The 13,181-nt window shown below is 44.6% G+C and overlaps 1 protein-coding gene across 1 annotated transcript; it reads left to right on the top strand.

Annotated features, from left to right (window-relative positions):
• Positions 1-12,006: 12,006 nt before the first annotated feature.
• LOC107801429 (purine permease 1-like) lies at positions 12,007-12,671 on the top strand. Its single transcript, XM_075232255.1, has 3 exons — positions 12,007-12,051; positions 12,147-12,602; positions 12,654-12,671. Exons 1-3 carry the CDS (start codon positions 12,007-12,009, stop codon positions 12,669-12,671), a joined length of 519 nt encoding a protein of 172 aa, XP_075088356.1.
• Positions 12,672-13,181: the final 510 nt, after the last annotated feature.

Genomic DNA, 13,181 nt, shown 5'->3' with positions numbered 1-13,181 from the left:
TCACTCCCCAATTGGTTATCATCTATAACAACTTGTTTCCTTATTTTCAGTTTAGGTCGGGGAGTGAGTTTAACTTGTTTCCCTTTTCCTCCTCGGGAGGAGTCACCTCGGGCGGGTTGTTTGGCACATCTTCCTCATTGTTTTACCATTGTCTGCAAGCAAACGCATCTAACATTGTTAGTTTAAGCACAGGCAGTGAAGCAGATGAATGAATTAAAGTTGCAGAAAGGAAAAAAATTATTGCAGACACTGCTGCAGAACCAGGCCCCGCAGACCACACCATTAGGAGTGCGGCCATTTTAGAGGCACCGCGGACCGCGCTAAGACGACCACGGGCCGCACTGAACAATGTCCTAGAAAAATACTTCTCTGAATCTCCCACAGCGGTCCGCACAAAATGGGGTCGCGGCCACGGTGGGCCAGCCACACAATGTGCAACACGGCCGCGCTGGAAGCAAGTTATGTTTCAATCAAGTTGGGCACCGCGATCCACGCAAAAGGGTAATACGGATCGCGTCAGGGCACCGCGGACCGCGTTAAGGTGACCGCGGGTTGCGTGAGACAGATTTACGAGAGCTAAGTTAGGGTTTCATGCTTTGTCCATTTTTGTTCAATTGAGAACTTCGAAAAGGGTACAATGAGACCCTTGAACTCTATTTATAGACAACCGTGGGGCCCTTACTCACCTACCAGCGCGGCCGCACAAAAGCAACCGCGGACCGCGCTGGGTTTGTTTGTGTGACCCTTCAGTAAGCAGCTTACGCGGACCGCACAAAAATGGAACGCGGCCGCTTAGGTCCACCACGGATCACACTTACAGGACCGCAGCCTCGGTGGAAACTTCAAAGAGTGTCTTATTCAGCTCATGCCAGTGTGAACCGCACAAAGTGCACCACGGCCGCACTAGCAAACTTCAGAGACTGCAATTTTCTACTTTGTTTTGCACTGCTTCAACACAATCCCTGCAACATCTCACAAACAATTAGCTCAAAAATCCTAAGCTATAAAGAAAGTCAAAGAGAAAGAAAAAAGACATGGGTTGCCTCCCAAGAAGCGCCTGATTTAGCGTTGCGGCACAACGCATGTTACCAGCACATCACTTTAGATGGAGAAGTGCCACCACGTGGCCATCATCACATTTCCCAAGATAATGCTTGACCCGATGTCCATTGACTCCGAATACTTCACCATTCTTGTTCCTTAGATCAAGAGCACCAAATGGGGTCACGAACACAACTTCAAACGGCCCACTCCACTTTGACTTGAGCTTACTCGGAAACGGACGTAACCGGGAATTGAACAAGAGCACCATATCTCCAACCTTGAACTCCTTAACCAAAGCATATTTGTCATGAAGGTATTTCATTTTGTCCTTGTACAAGAACGAGCTGGAGTATGCATGGAATCTAAACTCATCAAGCTCATTAAGTTGCTCAACCCGCAGATTTTCCGCAACATCCTAGTCTAAGTTCAACTTCCTCAAAGCCCACATGGCCTTGTGCTCTGATTCCACCGGAAGATGACAAGCTTTTCCAAACACCAACCGATACGGTGACATACCAATCAGAGTTTTGTAAGCTGTTCGATAAGCACAAAGAGCATCATCTAACTTTTTCGACCAATCGGTCCTATTAACATTGACCGTTTTAGACAAGATACTCTTAATTTCTCTGTTGGAGATTTCCACTTGTCCACTAGCTTGGGGATGATAGGGGGTCGAAACCTTATGATTGACACCGTACTTAGAAAGAAAAGTGTCAAAAGCCTTTTTGCAAAAGTGAGACTCCCCATCACTAATGATAGCACGAAGAGTGCCAAACCTTGTGAAAATACTCTTTTTCAAAAATGCCACAACATTTTGGGCTTCATTGTTGGGCAAAGACACAGCTTCAAGCCATTTTGAGACATAGTCCACCGCCATGAGAATGTAAGTGTTCCCACAAGAGCTCACAAAAGGACCCATGAAATCGATACCCCAAACATAAAAAATATCCACTTCGAGAATTGTATTGAGGGGCATCTCATCCCTTTTTGAAATTCCGCCGGCTCTTTGGCACTCATCACATCTCTTCACCAATTCGCCCGCATCTTTGAATAGGGTGGGCCAATAATATCCGCAACTAAGCACTTTAGAAGCTGTTCTCGCCCCGCCGTGATGGACACCATAGGGTGAAGAATGGCAAGCCTCTAGGATACTAAATTGTTCCTCCTCCGGGACACATCTACAAATCACACCATCCGTGCAAATACCTTGAGGTTGTTGTCCTCTTTGCCTCCTTTTCAACATAGAAACACCTTCCATCGCATTGACTTGGCGCGGGTTTTGGACTTGTTGTAATTGCGCCTTTGCCAATTGATTCATAGTTGTTGTAAGCTCGGCGATGGCTTGGCCATGATCGTGCAATTCCTTGTGCAAATGGATGACCGTGGCATCACCTTGGGGCACATTCGCTCGGCTTTGACATGCCGAAGAGGTGTCGGCCATTTCATCAAGTACATCACATGCCTCTTGGTAAGAAAGTTTCATAAAGTTCCCTCCGGCCAATTGGTTCACAATGCATTGATTCGTAGTGTTGATGCCCCGATAAAAGGTTTGTTGAATCATAGCCCCGGTCATGTCGTTATTAGGGAACTCTTTCACCATTGTTCTATATCTTTCCCATATCTCGTGCAAAGGTTCCGTTGGTTCTTGCTTGAAAGCTAGAATTTCATCCTGAAGAGCTACCATATGACTTGGAGAAAAGAACTTGGCAATAAATTTGTCTGCCAATTCATTCCATGTTGTAATAGAATGATTGGGGAGCCTTTCTAATCAATCCAATGCTTTACCCCGAAGAGAGAACGGGAAAAGCCTCAATCTCAACGCATCCTCGGACACGTTTGTCTGCTTGCTACCCCAGCATGTATCCACTAACCCCTTCAAGTGCTTGTAGGCATTTTGATTGGAGGCACCGGTGAAATATCCTCTTTGCTCGAGCAAGCTCAACATAACATTTGTGATTTGAAAGTTCCCCGCCCAGATTCGGGGAGGAACAATAGCACTGGCGTATCCTTGATTTGGTAAAACTCTGGGAGCCACTCTCGGTGGTGTCGGAGGAGGGTTTGTAATATTGTTGTTCTCATTTGCATTTACATTGGCATTTCGGCCTCTCCATGGAACTTGAGGTAAGACCTCATCTTGTTCTAGATCCTCTACCTCCTCCCCCGCTATCACATTGCTGAGAGGGTCATTTTCATTAAGAGCCATTGTACCTGATTAATCGACATAAACAAAATTATTAAACAAGAAGGAAAGAGAAGCAAAACACAAAACTAAATAAACAGATAGTCAACACCGTAAGCTCCCCGACAATAGCGCCAAAAAGTGATCATAGCCAACTCGACGCTACACTAAGGTAGGAAGAGCGGGTCGCAATAGCTTTTACCCGAATAGAGGTCCGGGATCGAATTTCCACAGGGAGCTAGTAGTGGAGTTGTATTTTCTATCTAGCCTAGAGTTGCGGTTGTGCTTCTAATGTCACTTCAAACATTTTTTGAGTTTTTATATTTGTAACTACTATTATAAAACTAAGGATTAAAGCTAAATTATGCTAAAAGAATATTGCTAAGTTGTAATTAATGGGAAGAAGGGCACTAGGGTCGTAGCATCACCTAGGTGGCTAATTGACGGGTAGATGTGACTAAGGATATATTGACATATTTGGGGATTATGCTATAACAGTTGCACAATTGCACCCACTCTCACACCTCTTGGTAGAGAGAGTGATTTTGCCCAATTGACTCTCTCGAGACCAATTGGGTAGGCCAGTGAGACCAAGCAACTAGGATTCAAGTAGGGTGATTAATCTCTCAAGATTTAACCCATTAATTGGGACTACCATTTCTCATGGGTCCATCCTAATTCCTTGTTGGGTCAATTTTGGGGTCATAGACTCTCTTTATCAAGAAGAGTTAAACCCACGAAGCTTGAATCAGTGTTTGCAACCACCAATTCTTGAATAAAAACATAAAATCAACCCAAATAGCAAACACCCAATATCAATCTAACCCTAGATGGCAACACCCATCAATTACTCACACTAGGGTTGAGCCACAACCCTAGCTAATGTGTTTAGCTACACATAATTAAAGAAGAAACTGAAAAAATAGATGAAGAACTAAACATATTAATTAATTAATAAGAAGAAACTACAATAATCTATTGTTAATGGGAAGCAAAAGTGCCAAAAATGGCTACTACATTGGTCTCACGAGCTCAGCTGTGTTTCTGAAAACAAAACTTGACCTAAAAAGGTAAAATGTCCTATTTATACTAGGTTGAAAAACTGGACAAAAATACCCCTGCAGGGTCAGTGAGGGCAGCACAAAAGCAACCGCGGCCGCACTGGTTTATTTGACTTCAACTTTAAGCTCTTTGAACTGGAGGACGTGGACCGCGTAAAAGAGTAGTGCGGCCGCGGAGGGGCTCTGGCGCGGACCGCGCGGTGACGACCGCGGCCCCCATGGCAGGGTCTTGGAAAAAATGATGGTTCTCTGAATCTCTGGACGCGGACCGCACAAATAAGTAGTGCGGCCGCGTAGCCTTACAGCGGACCGTGAAAATCCTACCGCAGTCGCGTGAACTTCAGCCTGAATAACCATGTCTATAAACCTCCTAGTGCGGCCGTAGTCACTTTTGCGCGGTCCTCACTAGGCCTTCTCCTCTTGAATTTCTTGGTCTTTGATACTTGAGCAGATTTCACTCCTTTTTTAGCTGATCTTAAACATTTCGTCACTTTATCGCTCAAACCTGCAATCAAGCACAACTTGTGAGCCTTTTGGTACTATTTTGTAGGAATTTATACTAAAAGCATAAGTAAGTAGGGGAATAAAACACGTTAAAATCCTAACTTATCAACGACCAAAAGCGTAAGAGCCACTGTCGCCAACTTAAAAATTGAAAACTTGAGGATTAAAATGAGCTCGAGTCGTAACCTGATTCGGAGACTGGATCCAAAATAGTTAACTATACATGCCTAAGGGCACTGCATAAGAGCCACCATCGCCAGCTTTACGATCCTCAAGGCCACATACCTAAAAGGTCGCTTCGACCCAAGGCGTAAGAGCCATTGTCATCTGCCCATGCAGGCACAAAAAATAACTTGAGGATCAATTAAGCTCGAGTCGCAACCCGACGCGGAGACTAAACCCAAAATAGTTAAAATACAAATGCCCAAGGGCAAGGCGTAAGAGCCATTGTCATCCGCCCATGCATGCACAAAAGATTGAAGGTCAAATAGGCTCGAGTCAAAACCTGACTTTAACACCAGCTTGCATTAAAAGCCACATTAACCGAGCATGAAAGAGCCTTCAGGCCTGCCTGATGAGCTCTGGAACCATATTATGAATCTAAGGATTCTCACCAAACTCCGAAACCAGCCCACCTGGTCAAAAGCAAAGCAGAAAGGGATACATAAGAGATAAAGCTTCATGTTTTCTTTTATTTTAACACGCAAAAGGTACGTTCTCCATATACAAACTCGCTCTGCGAATATCACGCACAAAATAGCAAAATCTATGCTCCGCTTCGGAAGTCTACGGCCTGCCAGCCCCATCTTCACTCTCCACAGCATCTTCAAGAAGTGACTGAGCATCACGCTCGTCCGCCCTCGCTCGAGCCAGCTCTCCCAGGGAAACAAAACCCCTGGCGCCGATCTCTTCAAGTACCTCTCTTCAGGATCTGCAACGAACATATTCCTTGGCCCTTTTTTCACGATCGAGGGCCCTCTTCAACTCGGCTTGGGCATCAGTAGCGTCCTTCAAATGAATCACCATCTCTTGATCAGCCTTAGTCCGGCTTAATGCTGCTTCAGCACGAGTATCAACGATCTCAGCCCTGACCTTCGAAAGTTCGGGCTCAAGTTTCGTGATCATATCCGCTTGAACTGAAGCGTTGTCACGAGCCAAGCGGAGTTGGACTTCGAAGGCAGGAACCTTAGCCAAGGTACCCTTCTCCTCTGAAACTTGGGCCTGAACATGAGCTCTTAGCTCACCACAGTCATTCCTGACTCTGTCGGCTTCGCCCTTGAGGTGCTTCAGAGCCTCTGCCTTTTTCTGCAAATGAGATAGGCAAGAAGTTAACCTAAAAGGGTAAAAGGCAAACCACATACCACGAGAAGTTACCTGCTCCATCGAATAGCTCTCGTAACTCGAGCTCTGGTACGCCTCATATCGCCAGTGCATCAACTCAACTTCCTTCTCCTCTTAGAGGAGCCTGAGGGACCTACCCTCGACCAGAGCTTTCCGAAGCCTATCCCCATGATGGAGCAGCTCAGGCCTAAGCCTGTCAAAGGCCTACAAAAGAAAAAATCGATAAGGAAGGGAAGGCGCGAGACGCGGAAGGCCTATGCCAAAACTCACCACGAAGTGAAGCCGGCGGACTTCCTTGAAGGCCGAGCACACTTCTATTGGTCCAGTCCCCTCAGTCCTAAAAGAACCAACCCCAGTAAAGCATGATCACTAGGGGGAACCACCGCTCCGGAACTGGAGACTTCAGGAACAGCAAGGTCGGGCGATGTTTTCTCCTCGAAGATGCGAACCTGTTTAGCCTTGCTAAAAGCTCCATCGCACTACGAGTGCATATCCCGTTTATCACCATCGTCCCTTAGCTCGAAAGTTGGCAACTCCTCCCTCTCTCCGGAGGAGCACAACCTCGCCACTGGGGACTTTCCGATACCTACGACGGCAAGGTTAGTACATAAAAAGAGGAAAATGTCATCTCAAATATACGAAGGCCAAGGTAAAAGCAGTGTACGCGCATACCTCAATATTTCGCTTCCCATCTGCCCGGGGACATAGCTCGCCACCTATGCTCATCGCAAGTCGAATGGATCGCCAACCTCCGGACCCAGCCGGGCAAATCGGCAAACTTCGCCTGGCGCCCACGAAGTTGCTGCAGGAAAGGAGAAAGGCACAGCTACTAAATCCGCTCTTGCCATAGGCAGAACTAGTGAAGCACGGGGCGCGCCAGCTAAGATTATAGATCCATTCTCCAATAAATAATACGGGTTCCTAAGGTATAATACTAGCAGTCAGCACCCGGGCAAAGCGACTCATCCATGCCTGGTCTCGATTGTCCTCGACAACAACAACAAAGGGTGTAATCAACCAGCACCATGAAGTCAGTAGACCTCGACGATCCCGAGGACCGGGGGGAACTCTCCCCTCCTTCTCAGATTAACCCCGACATAACTGCCAAAGCGATCGCAAAGTTGAAGAGCTAAGAGGCGAAAAGATGTATAGGCGTGTCAATACCGGAAACATGGCGCAGAAAGAAAATGGCAACTACGTAAGACGGGGAAGCCCCTGAGAAGGCGGAAGTAACCTCATATTATATGTGGGAAAGGCGGCGACGATTCACCTACTTCAAAACCAATGGGGAACGCCAACCGATAGCATCCTCTCCAGCCTGGAGGCGGTACCCAACCTTGAAGACCTCCGTTAAAGTAAGGCCACGCTTCGGAGATCCAACAATGCCTTCGCTAACACAAGGGTGACACACGACTTCAAGGATCTCCATTAAAGGGAACCAAGCTATGAAGAGATGAGCATTTTTTCTTTGAACTTCGCCCGTACGGACCTGGCTCCGGGTGACGTCCAGAGTCGGACAAACCCTCGTTTCAGAATCTATCTACAACACCGTAAGACTACTCGCACTAAAACACGCTTCCAGATGGTCCGAGCGCGAGCAAGCCTTCGCTCGAAGACTACTTTCAAGATATCACAAAGCAGACTCCGCCCACGGGTCCCCGAGCAAATTTCTTCTTAAAGGTTATTATGGAACACAACTGGTGAGTCACGACCCCGAAGCCCATGACATTATTCTCATTTTCACACAAAATCAGGGTCCCGGTGGCTTGAATTTTTCGGCCTTATTCGGGTTGGATCCAAGGAACCACAAAAGACCTCGTGCAAAGCCGTTTCCATCAACCGAAGGCTGGAAGGAATATTCGCATCCGGGTTCAGTATCAACAACAACACATAGGATCATGCATTCGGCGCCTCCGCGAACATAAAAGAAATACGGCAAGTATCAAAGGCAGAAGTCAAGAAAATATCTTTGTATTCATAAATGTTTGCTTACAACAGACCTCGGGCTTGTCCTCACATATGATTACAAAAGTCCGCAAGGGGATCCTTACACAGAAACAAAGAAGCAGAAGGGTGTGCATACAACAAAGTCTAAGAATCTAGCCTATTCCCAAAGGTACATCCTCAATAGCGGCATCTTCGGCATCATCTCCTAAGGAGCGTGACCTTAAAGACAATATCTTGCAAGCCCTATCCCCTCGGGAATCTCATCTCGACCCTCCCGGAATGGCATCTTCAAAAGGGAGGACATAGAAGAGGAAAGCGATGGAGAAGAGCAAAGTGACGAAAGGAGACAAGAAGTGGCTGGGTGAAAAATTTGGCTAGTATGAACTCCGCTAGTGCTGCTATTATAAAGCCGCTTCTTGAGACATTGCCCCGGCCTGGGAGGCGGCAACCAGAAGAAAGTATCACCATACCCCAAGGAATCCAAAAGGGTTGTAATACGCCAAGCCGAAGAAGGAGGGTGAGCAGTGGTGTATAATCCGAGCCCTCTCTTGAGCAGCAGTGTATAATCCAAATACTTCCTCGGGTCGGAGGAAATCGGTCCTCTACTTTATCACCCCAAGCTAACGGTTACAGCAATAACAACCACAACAGCAACAATAACATCGAGGCAGCATAGCTTCGTCCAACCAGAGAAGGTTCGGGAGACAGGCCGTAGCACGCATGACGTCGACATAAAATCTTAAGCCCATGGGCCTCAAACATAGCAAAACAACAAAGAATAAAGATAGCAAGAAAGGAGGAAAGGATGGATATTGGGGGAAGCTTGGATGAAAAACTAATCACAAAGCGCCCCATTTATAGAGAAGAAGGGCAAGATAACCGACGGCACCATTATCTCCCTCGAAAAATGTAACGACAGGCGCATCCAACGTGTTTGTGGGAGCTGAAACAACGACAACATTATGACCCCAAAGAACGAGGAATCACAACACGTCGAACAACCCTGAAAAAGAAAAACGGTGAAATGTTTCGGCACTCATGAGGGGTTACGTCATCAACACGACGTCATTATGGGAGCCCATAAAGTGGGATGTCAAAATCATTTCTTATCGCTTCTCTCTAAGAAACGCGGAGACTATCTATGTACGGTAAAATCGGGGAGACCTATTTCTCATTAACAAATTGCTTCAGGAGATCGCCTCGGAGACTCGAGACCTCAAGCCGAATACTTCCCTCAAGGTCTGTCGACACCCGGCCTGGGAATAATGTCGGTCGAGACCCTAACGAGCATGGGAGGCTTTCGAGTGCATCCAGAGCTAATTAAGTCTACCTGGGCAGCCTAACGTTAGTCTACGTATACGTCATGAAGCTAGTTAGTTGTCACATCCCACTTCCTTTATCACTCAATGTATCTTGTACTAAGTTTGGATTCTCCCCCCCCCCCTATAAAAGGGGAATCATTAACACTATGTAAGAGGCACTTCAACTATTCTTTAGAAGATCAATAACATTTCTCTCTCTTTTCTCTCTAACTCACTCACTTGAGGCTACTTCTTTATTAATTGCTTTCATACTTGTTCTTCATTTATTGCTTGATATTGGCCATAAAGAACCTTCTTTAATTATATCCTAACTTTTATCCCCTTCCCGGTTACACTCCATAGCTCGAGCTCGAGCCGGGTATCACCGTCGAGGCCTTTCATCGATCAATCCAAAGCCCGGGTAGCAAGACCCTCGGTTTAATTACTGTCGCGTTTTAACTTGTATTTCGCCATTAGACTCCGTACGCCTAGCATCAACTGCTCTAACAACTAGCATAGAAATAGATCACGTATTTTTAGAGTCCCATTTACAAATTTAATTGTTATTACCATTTTCACGGTAAACAGCTATCATAGCATAATCAGGCAATTACATCACAAATTAGCAATTATCATGTTCAATCAGGAGATTACCCTCAATGAAACCTCAAACATAGTTGAAATAGCTCACAACAAGGATACAAATATAAGAACCATCATAGCACGAAGCTTAGCAATCAACTCAAGGCATATCATATCCTAAGCACTCCCCAAGCATGAATAAATACCTCGGTGCACGCATATGGTCTCAACCCTCACACATGTGCGCCACACATAGCACGTAGCAATTACAAATAACTCAAGTAACTAGTGCCTCAACCAAGTTTAGGAAAGATACTTACCTCAATCAAGCCAAATCAATCGTCTAATAGGCCCTTCCTTCGTGAATCAACCTCCGGATGGCTCGAATCTAGCCAAAATAACATAATATCATCAACAAAAGCTATAGGAAATGATTACAAATTATAAAGCTAAGATCTTAAATCAATTACGCAAAATCAACCCAAAAGGTCAACCACAGGCTTACAACCTAAAACCCGACAAAAACTCACAAATTCAGAACACCCATTCCGACATGAGTCCAAATACATATGTTTCATCCAATTCCAGCCTTAAATCGACCCTCAAGTCACCAAATCTCACTCTCTAAAATTATAGTCCCCCCCCTAAATCCCACCTTTAAATCATAAAATTTAGGTGTAATAATCTATGGGTAATTATTAACTAATACCAAATTTTTGTACACATCACTTACCCCTTAAATTGTGATGAAAACCCCTTCAAAAATTGCCCCTAACCAAGCTCCCGATTTTCCGCTTCTGCAATTCCTGTAAACTCCCGACCTTTTGCTTCTGCGACTCACCAAACACACTTGCGCCTTCGCTTCTGCGGCCTCTCCTGCACACCTATGCTTGCACACCTGCGCTTCTAAGTCCGCACCTGCAAACCCAGCCTTCCCCAGCTACTCACCGCATCTGCGATCAACCAGCCGCTTCTGTAGCCTCGCACCTGCTGCCCATCCATCGTAGGTGTGAAAGCATCATAACTCAGAATCTTCCGCAATGCAACAAAGTCCAAAAACAATCTAAAATCAATTTGAAACACACCTAGGGCCCCTGGGACCCCGTCCAATCACACCAACCATTCTCAAACCATAATACGAACTCACTCAAGACCTCAAATCACACAAAGCAACATCCAAACCACGAATCGCATCTCAATTCAAGCCTAAGAAACTAAACCAAATTTCCGAATTCAAAACTTATGCCGAACAAGCCTAAACAACTCGGAATGACCTCAAATTTTGCATGAGTCCCGAATGACACAATGGTCCTATACCAACTCCCAGAACCAAAATTCGGACCTGATATCAACAAAGTCAACTCCCCGTCAATCCTATCAACCTTTCAAACCTTTAACTTTCCAACTTTTGCTGGTTCAAGCCAAAATGACCTAGAGACCTCCAAATTCATATCCGGACAACAACCTAAGACCAAAATTACCATACGAAGCTATTGGAACCATCAAACCTTAATTTCGGTGTCGTCTATATAAAAGTCAAACTTTAGTCAACTCTTACAACTTAGGCATCCAGCCTTGGAACTACGTATCCCAATTCAATCCACAACTTCTCAAAACAAAACGAACCACCCCGGCAAGTCTCATAATCACAAATACACATATATAAAGTATCAAATATAGGGAAACATTCTAGAATACTCGAAGCAATTGGCTGTATCGTTACAATTTGATTAGGCATGAAGTTTAAGAAATAAATAAAATTTTAAAACTTATGGTCTAAAACAAATCATAAAAATTTATTGACTATATATGTGTATATGCTGCACGCACCCCGAATAACATGGCAATCGTGGACCAGATTCCAAGTGCAAGCCGCGAAACTACTATATATTCCGCTACATACTTCACATGCATCATCGCTTGCAAACGTAAATATAAGAAGATCAAGGTAATACCATAATGAAGAAACCTCTCTTACTTCTCAATTGTATCATGCTCTCCATAGGCACCTGCGGACCCCCTTTACTCGCTGGCCTATATTTAAATCATGGAGGCAAAAGATTGTGGCTGTTTAGTTGGTTACAATCTGTTGGTTTCCCAGTCTTTCTTATCCCTCTCACCATCGCCTATTTCCATCGTCGTAAAATCTATGGTTCTGAAACCAACTTCTTTTCCGTAAGTTGTCAGGAAACAATAGTTGCTGCAGCTCTCGGCATCCTCTATGTCCTCCAGTGTTATTGTAGCACTTTGGGTTCATCACTACTACCCGTTTCCACATCGACTCTTTTAGCTTCTACCCAGTTTCCATTCGCAGACTTGTTTGCTTATGTCATTGTTAAGCAGAAGATTACTGTATATAGAACAAATGCAATAGTTTTGCTTACTCTAGGAGCTGGAATATTGGCTGTTCGTGTGAATGGCGACCGTTCAACTGGCGAGTCAATTAAGATGTATTTTCTTGGGTTCATGATGTCGCTTTCAGCCGCAGCTTTGTATGGGATAGTGCCGCCACTCTTAGAGTTAACTTATACGAAGGCAAAAAAGGCTGTTACTTACCCCATGGTATTAGAGATGCAAATGATTATGTGTTTCTCTGCTAATGTCTTTTGCACGGTGGCGATGATTATCAACAAGGACTTCCAGGTACGAACTAAGTACTACTTTATTTTTTAGTGTTGAATTCAAAATCTGCAGAGCTATACTTCTGTCTGAATGTTGCTACAAGTTCTAAAATGTTTAAGTAAGATCAATTATAGATATTTTACCTAGTTAACCTTTCATGTGTTATCTTATCCGAATTCTATTATTTACGGCAGATAATTATTGGCATGACACGTTTAAGCAAATTAAAATATTTGAAAATACTAAATTTACCACCTGTAACAATGTATGACCCAACCCACCCACTTTTTAATCCAAAAAAGATTCAGCGCTGGTTCCACACACTTCTTGCATGGGATTCTTCAAAAAATAAATTAATTAAGATTCTGGGACTAAATACGAGACCTAACAAAAGCACTAACCCTTAAAACCATGTAGGTGAATACAATAACATTTATGCCATAGTTATTTAATTTGCTAGTTGCTGAAACTCTGATGGAATATCCTGAGTTCTGTAGCAATTGCAAGTCTGCGAAAACTTACTGGTACTCTATTATATAGTCGACCCATTAATCGAGGAGGATCCAAAATTTAAAGTTAGTGGGTTCCTTTAACGATCTT

Source organism: Nicotiana tabacum, chromosome 16 (genome assembly GCF_000715075.1).
Source record: "Nicotiana tabacum cultivar K326 chromosome 16, ASM71507v2, whole genome shotgun sequence".
NCBI classification, from domain to species: Eukaryota; Viridiplantae; Streptophyta; class Magnoliopsida; order Solanales; family Solanaceae; genus Nicotiana; species Nicotiana tabacum.
Note: the sequence above shows the minus strand (reverse complement) of the source record. Positions and strands in the feature narration are given on the sequence as shown.

What these genes read in the sequence shown, in the direction of transcription:
- LOC107801429 (XM_075232255.1), top strand. Translation starts at nt 12,007, where the DNA reads ATGGAGGCAAAAGATTGTGGCTGTTTAGTTGGTTACAATCTGTTG. An exon ending in TAGTTGGTTACAATCTGTTG is followed by an intron (nt 12,052 to 12,146) that starts GTTTCCCAGTCT and finishes GTAAGTTGTCAG; the next exon opens with GAAACAATAGTTGCTGCAGC.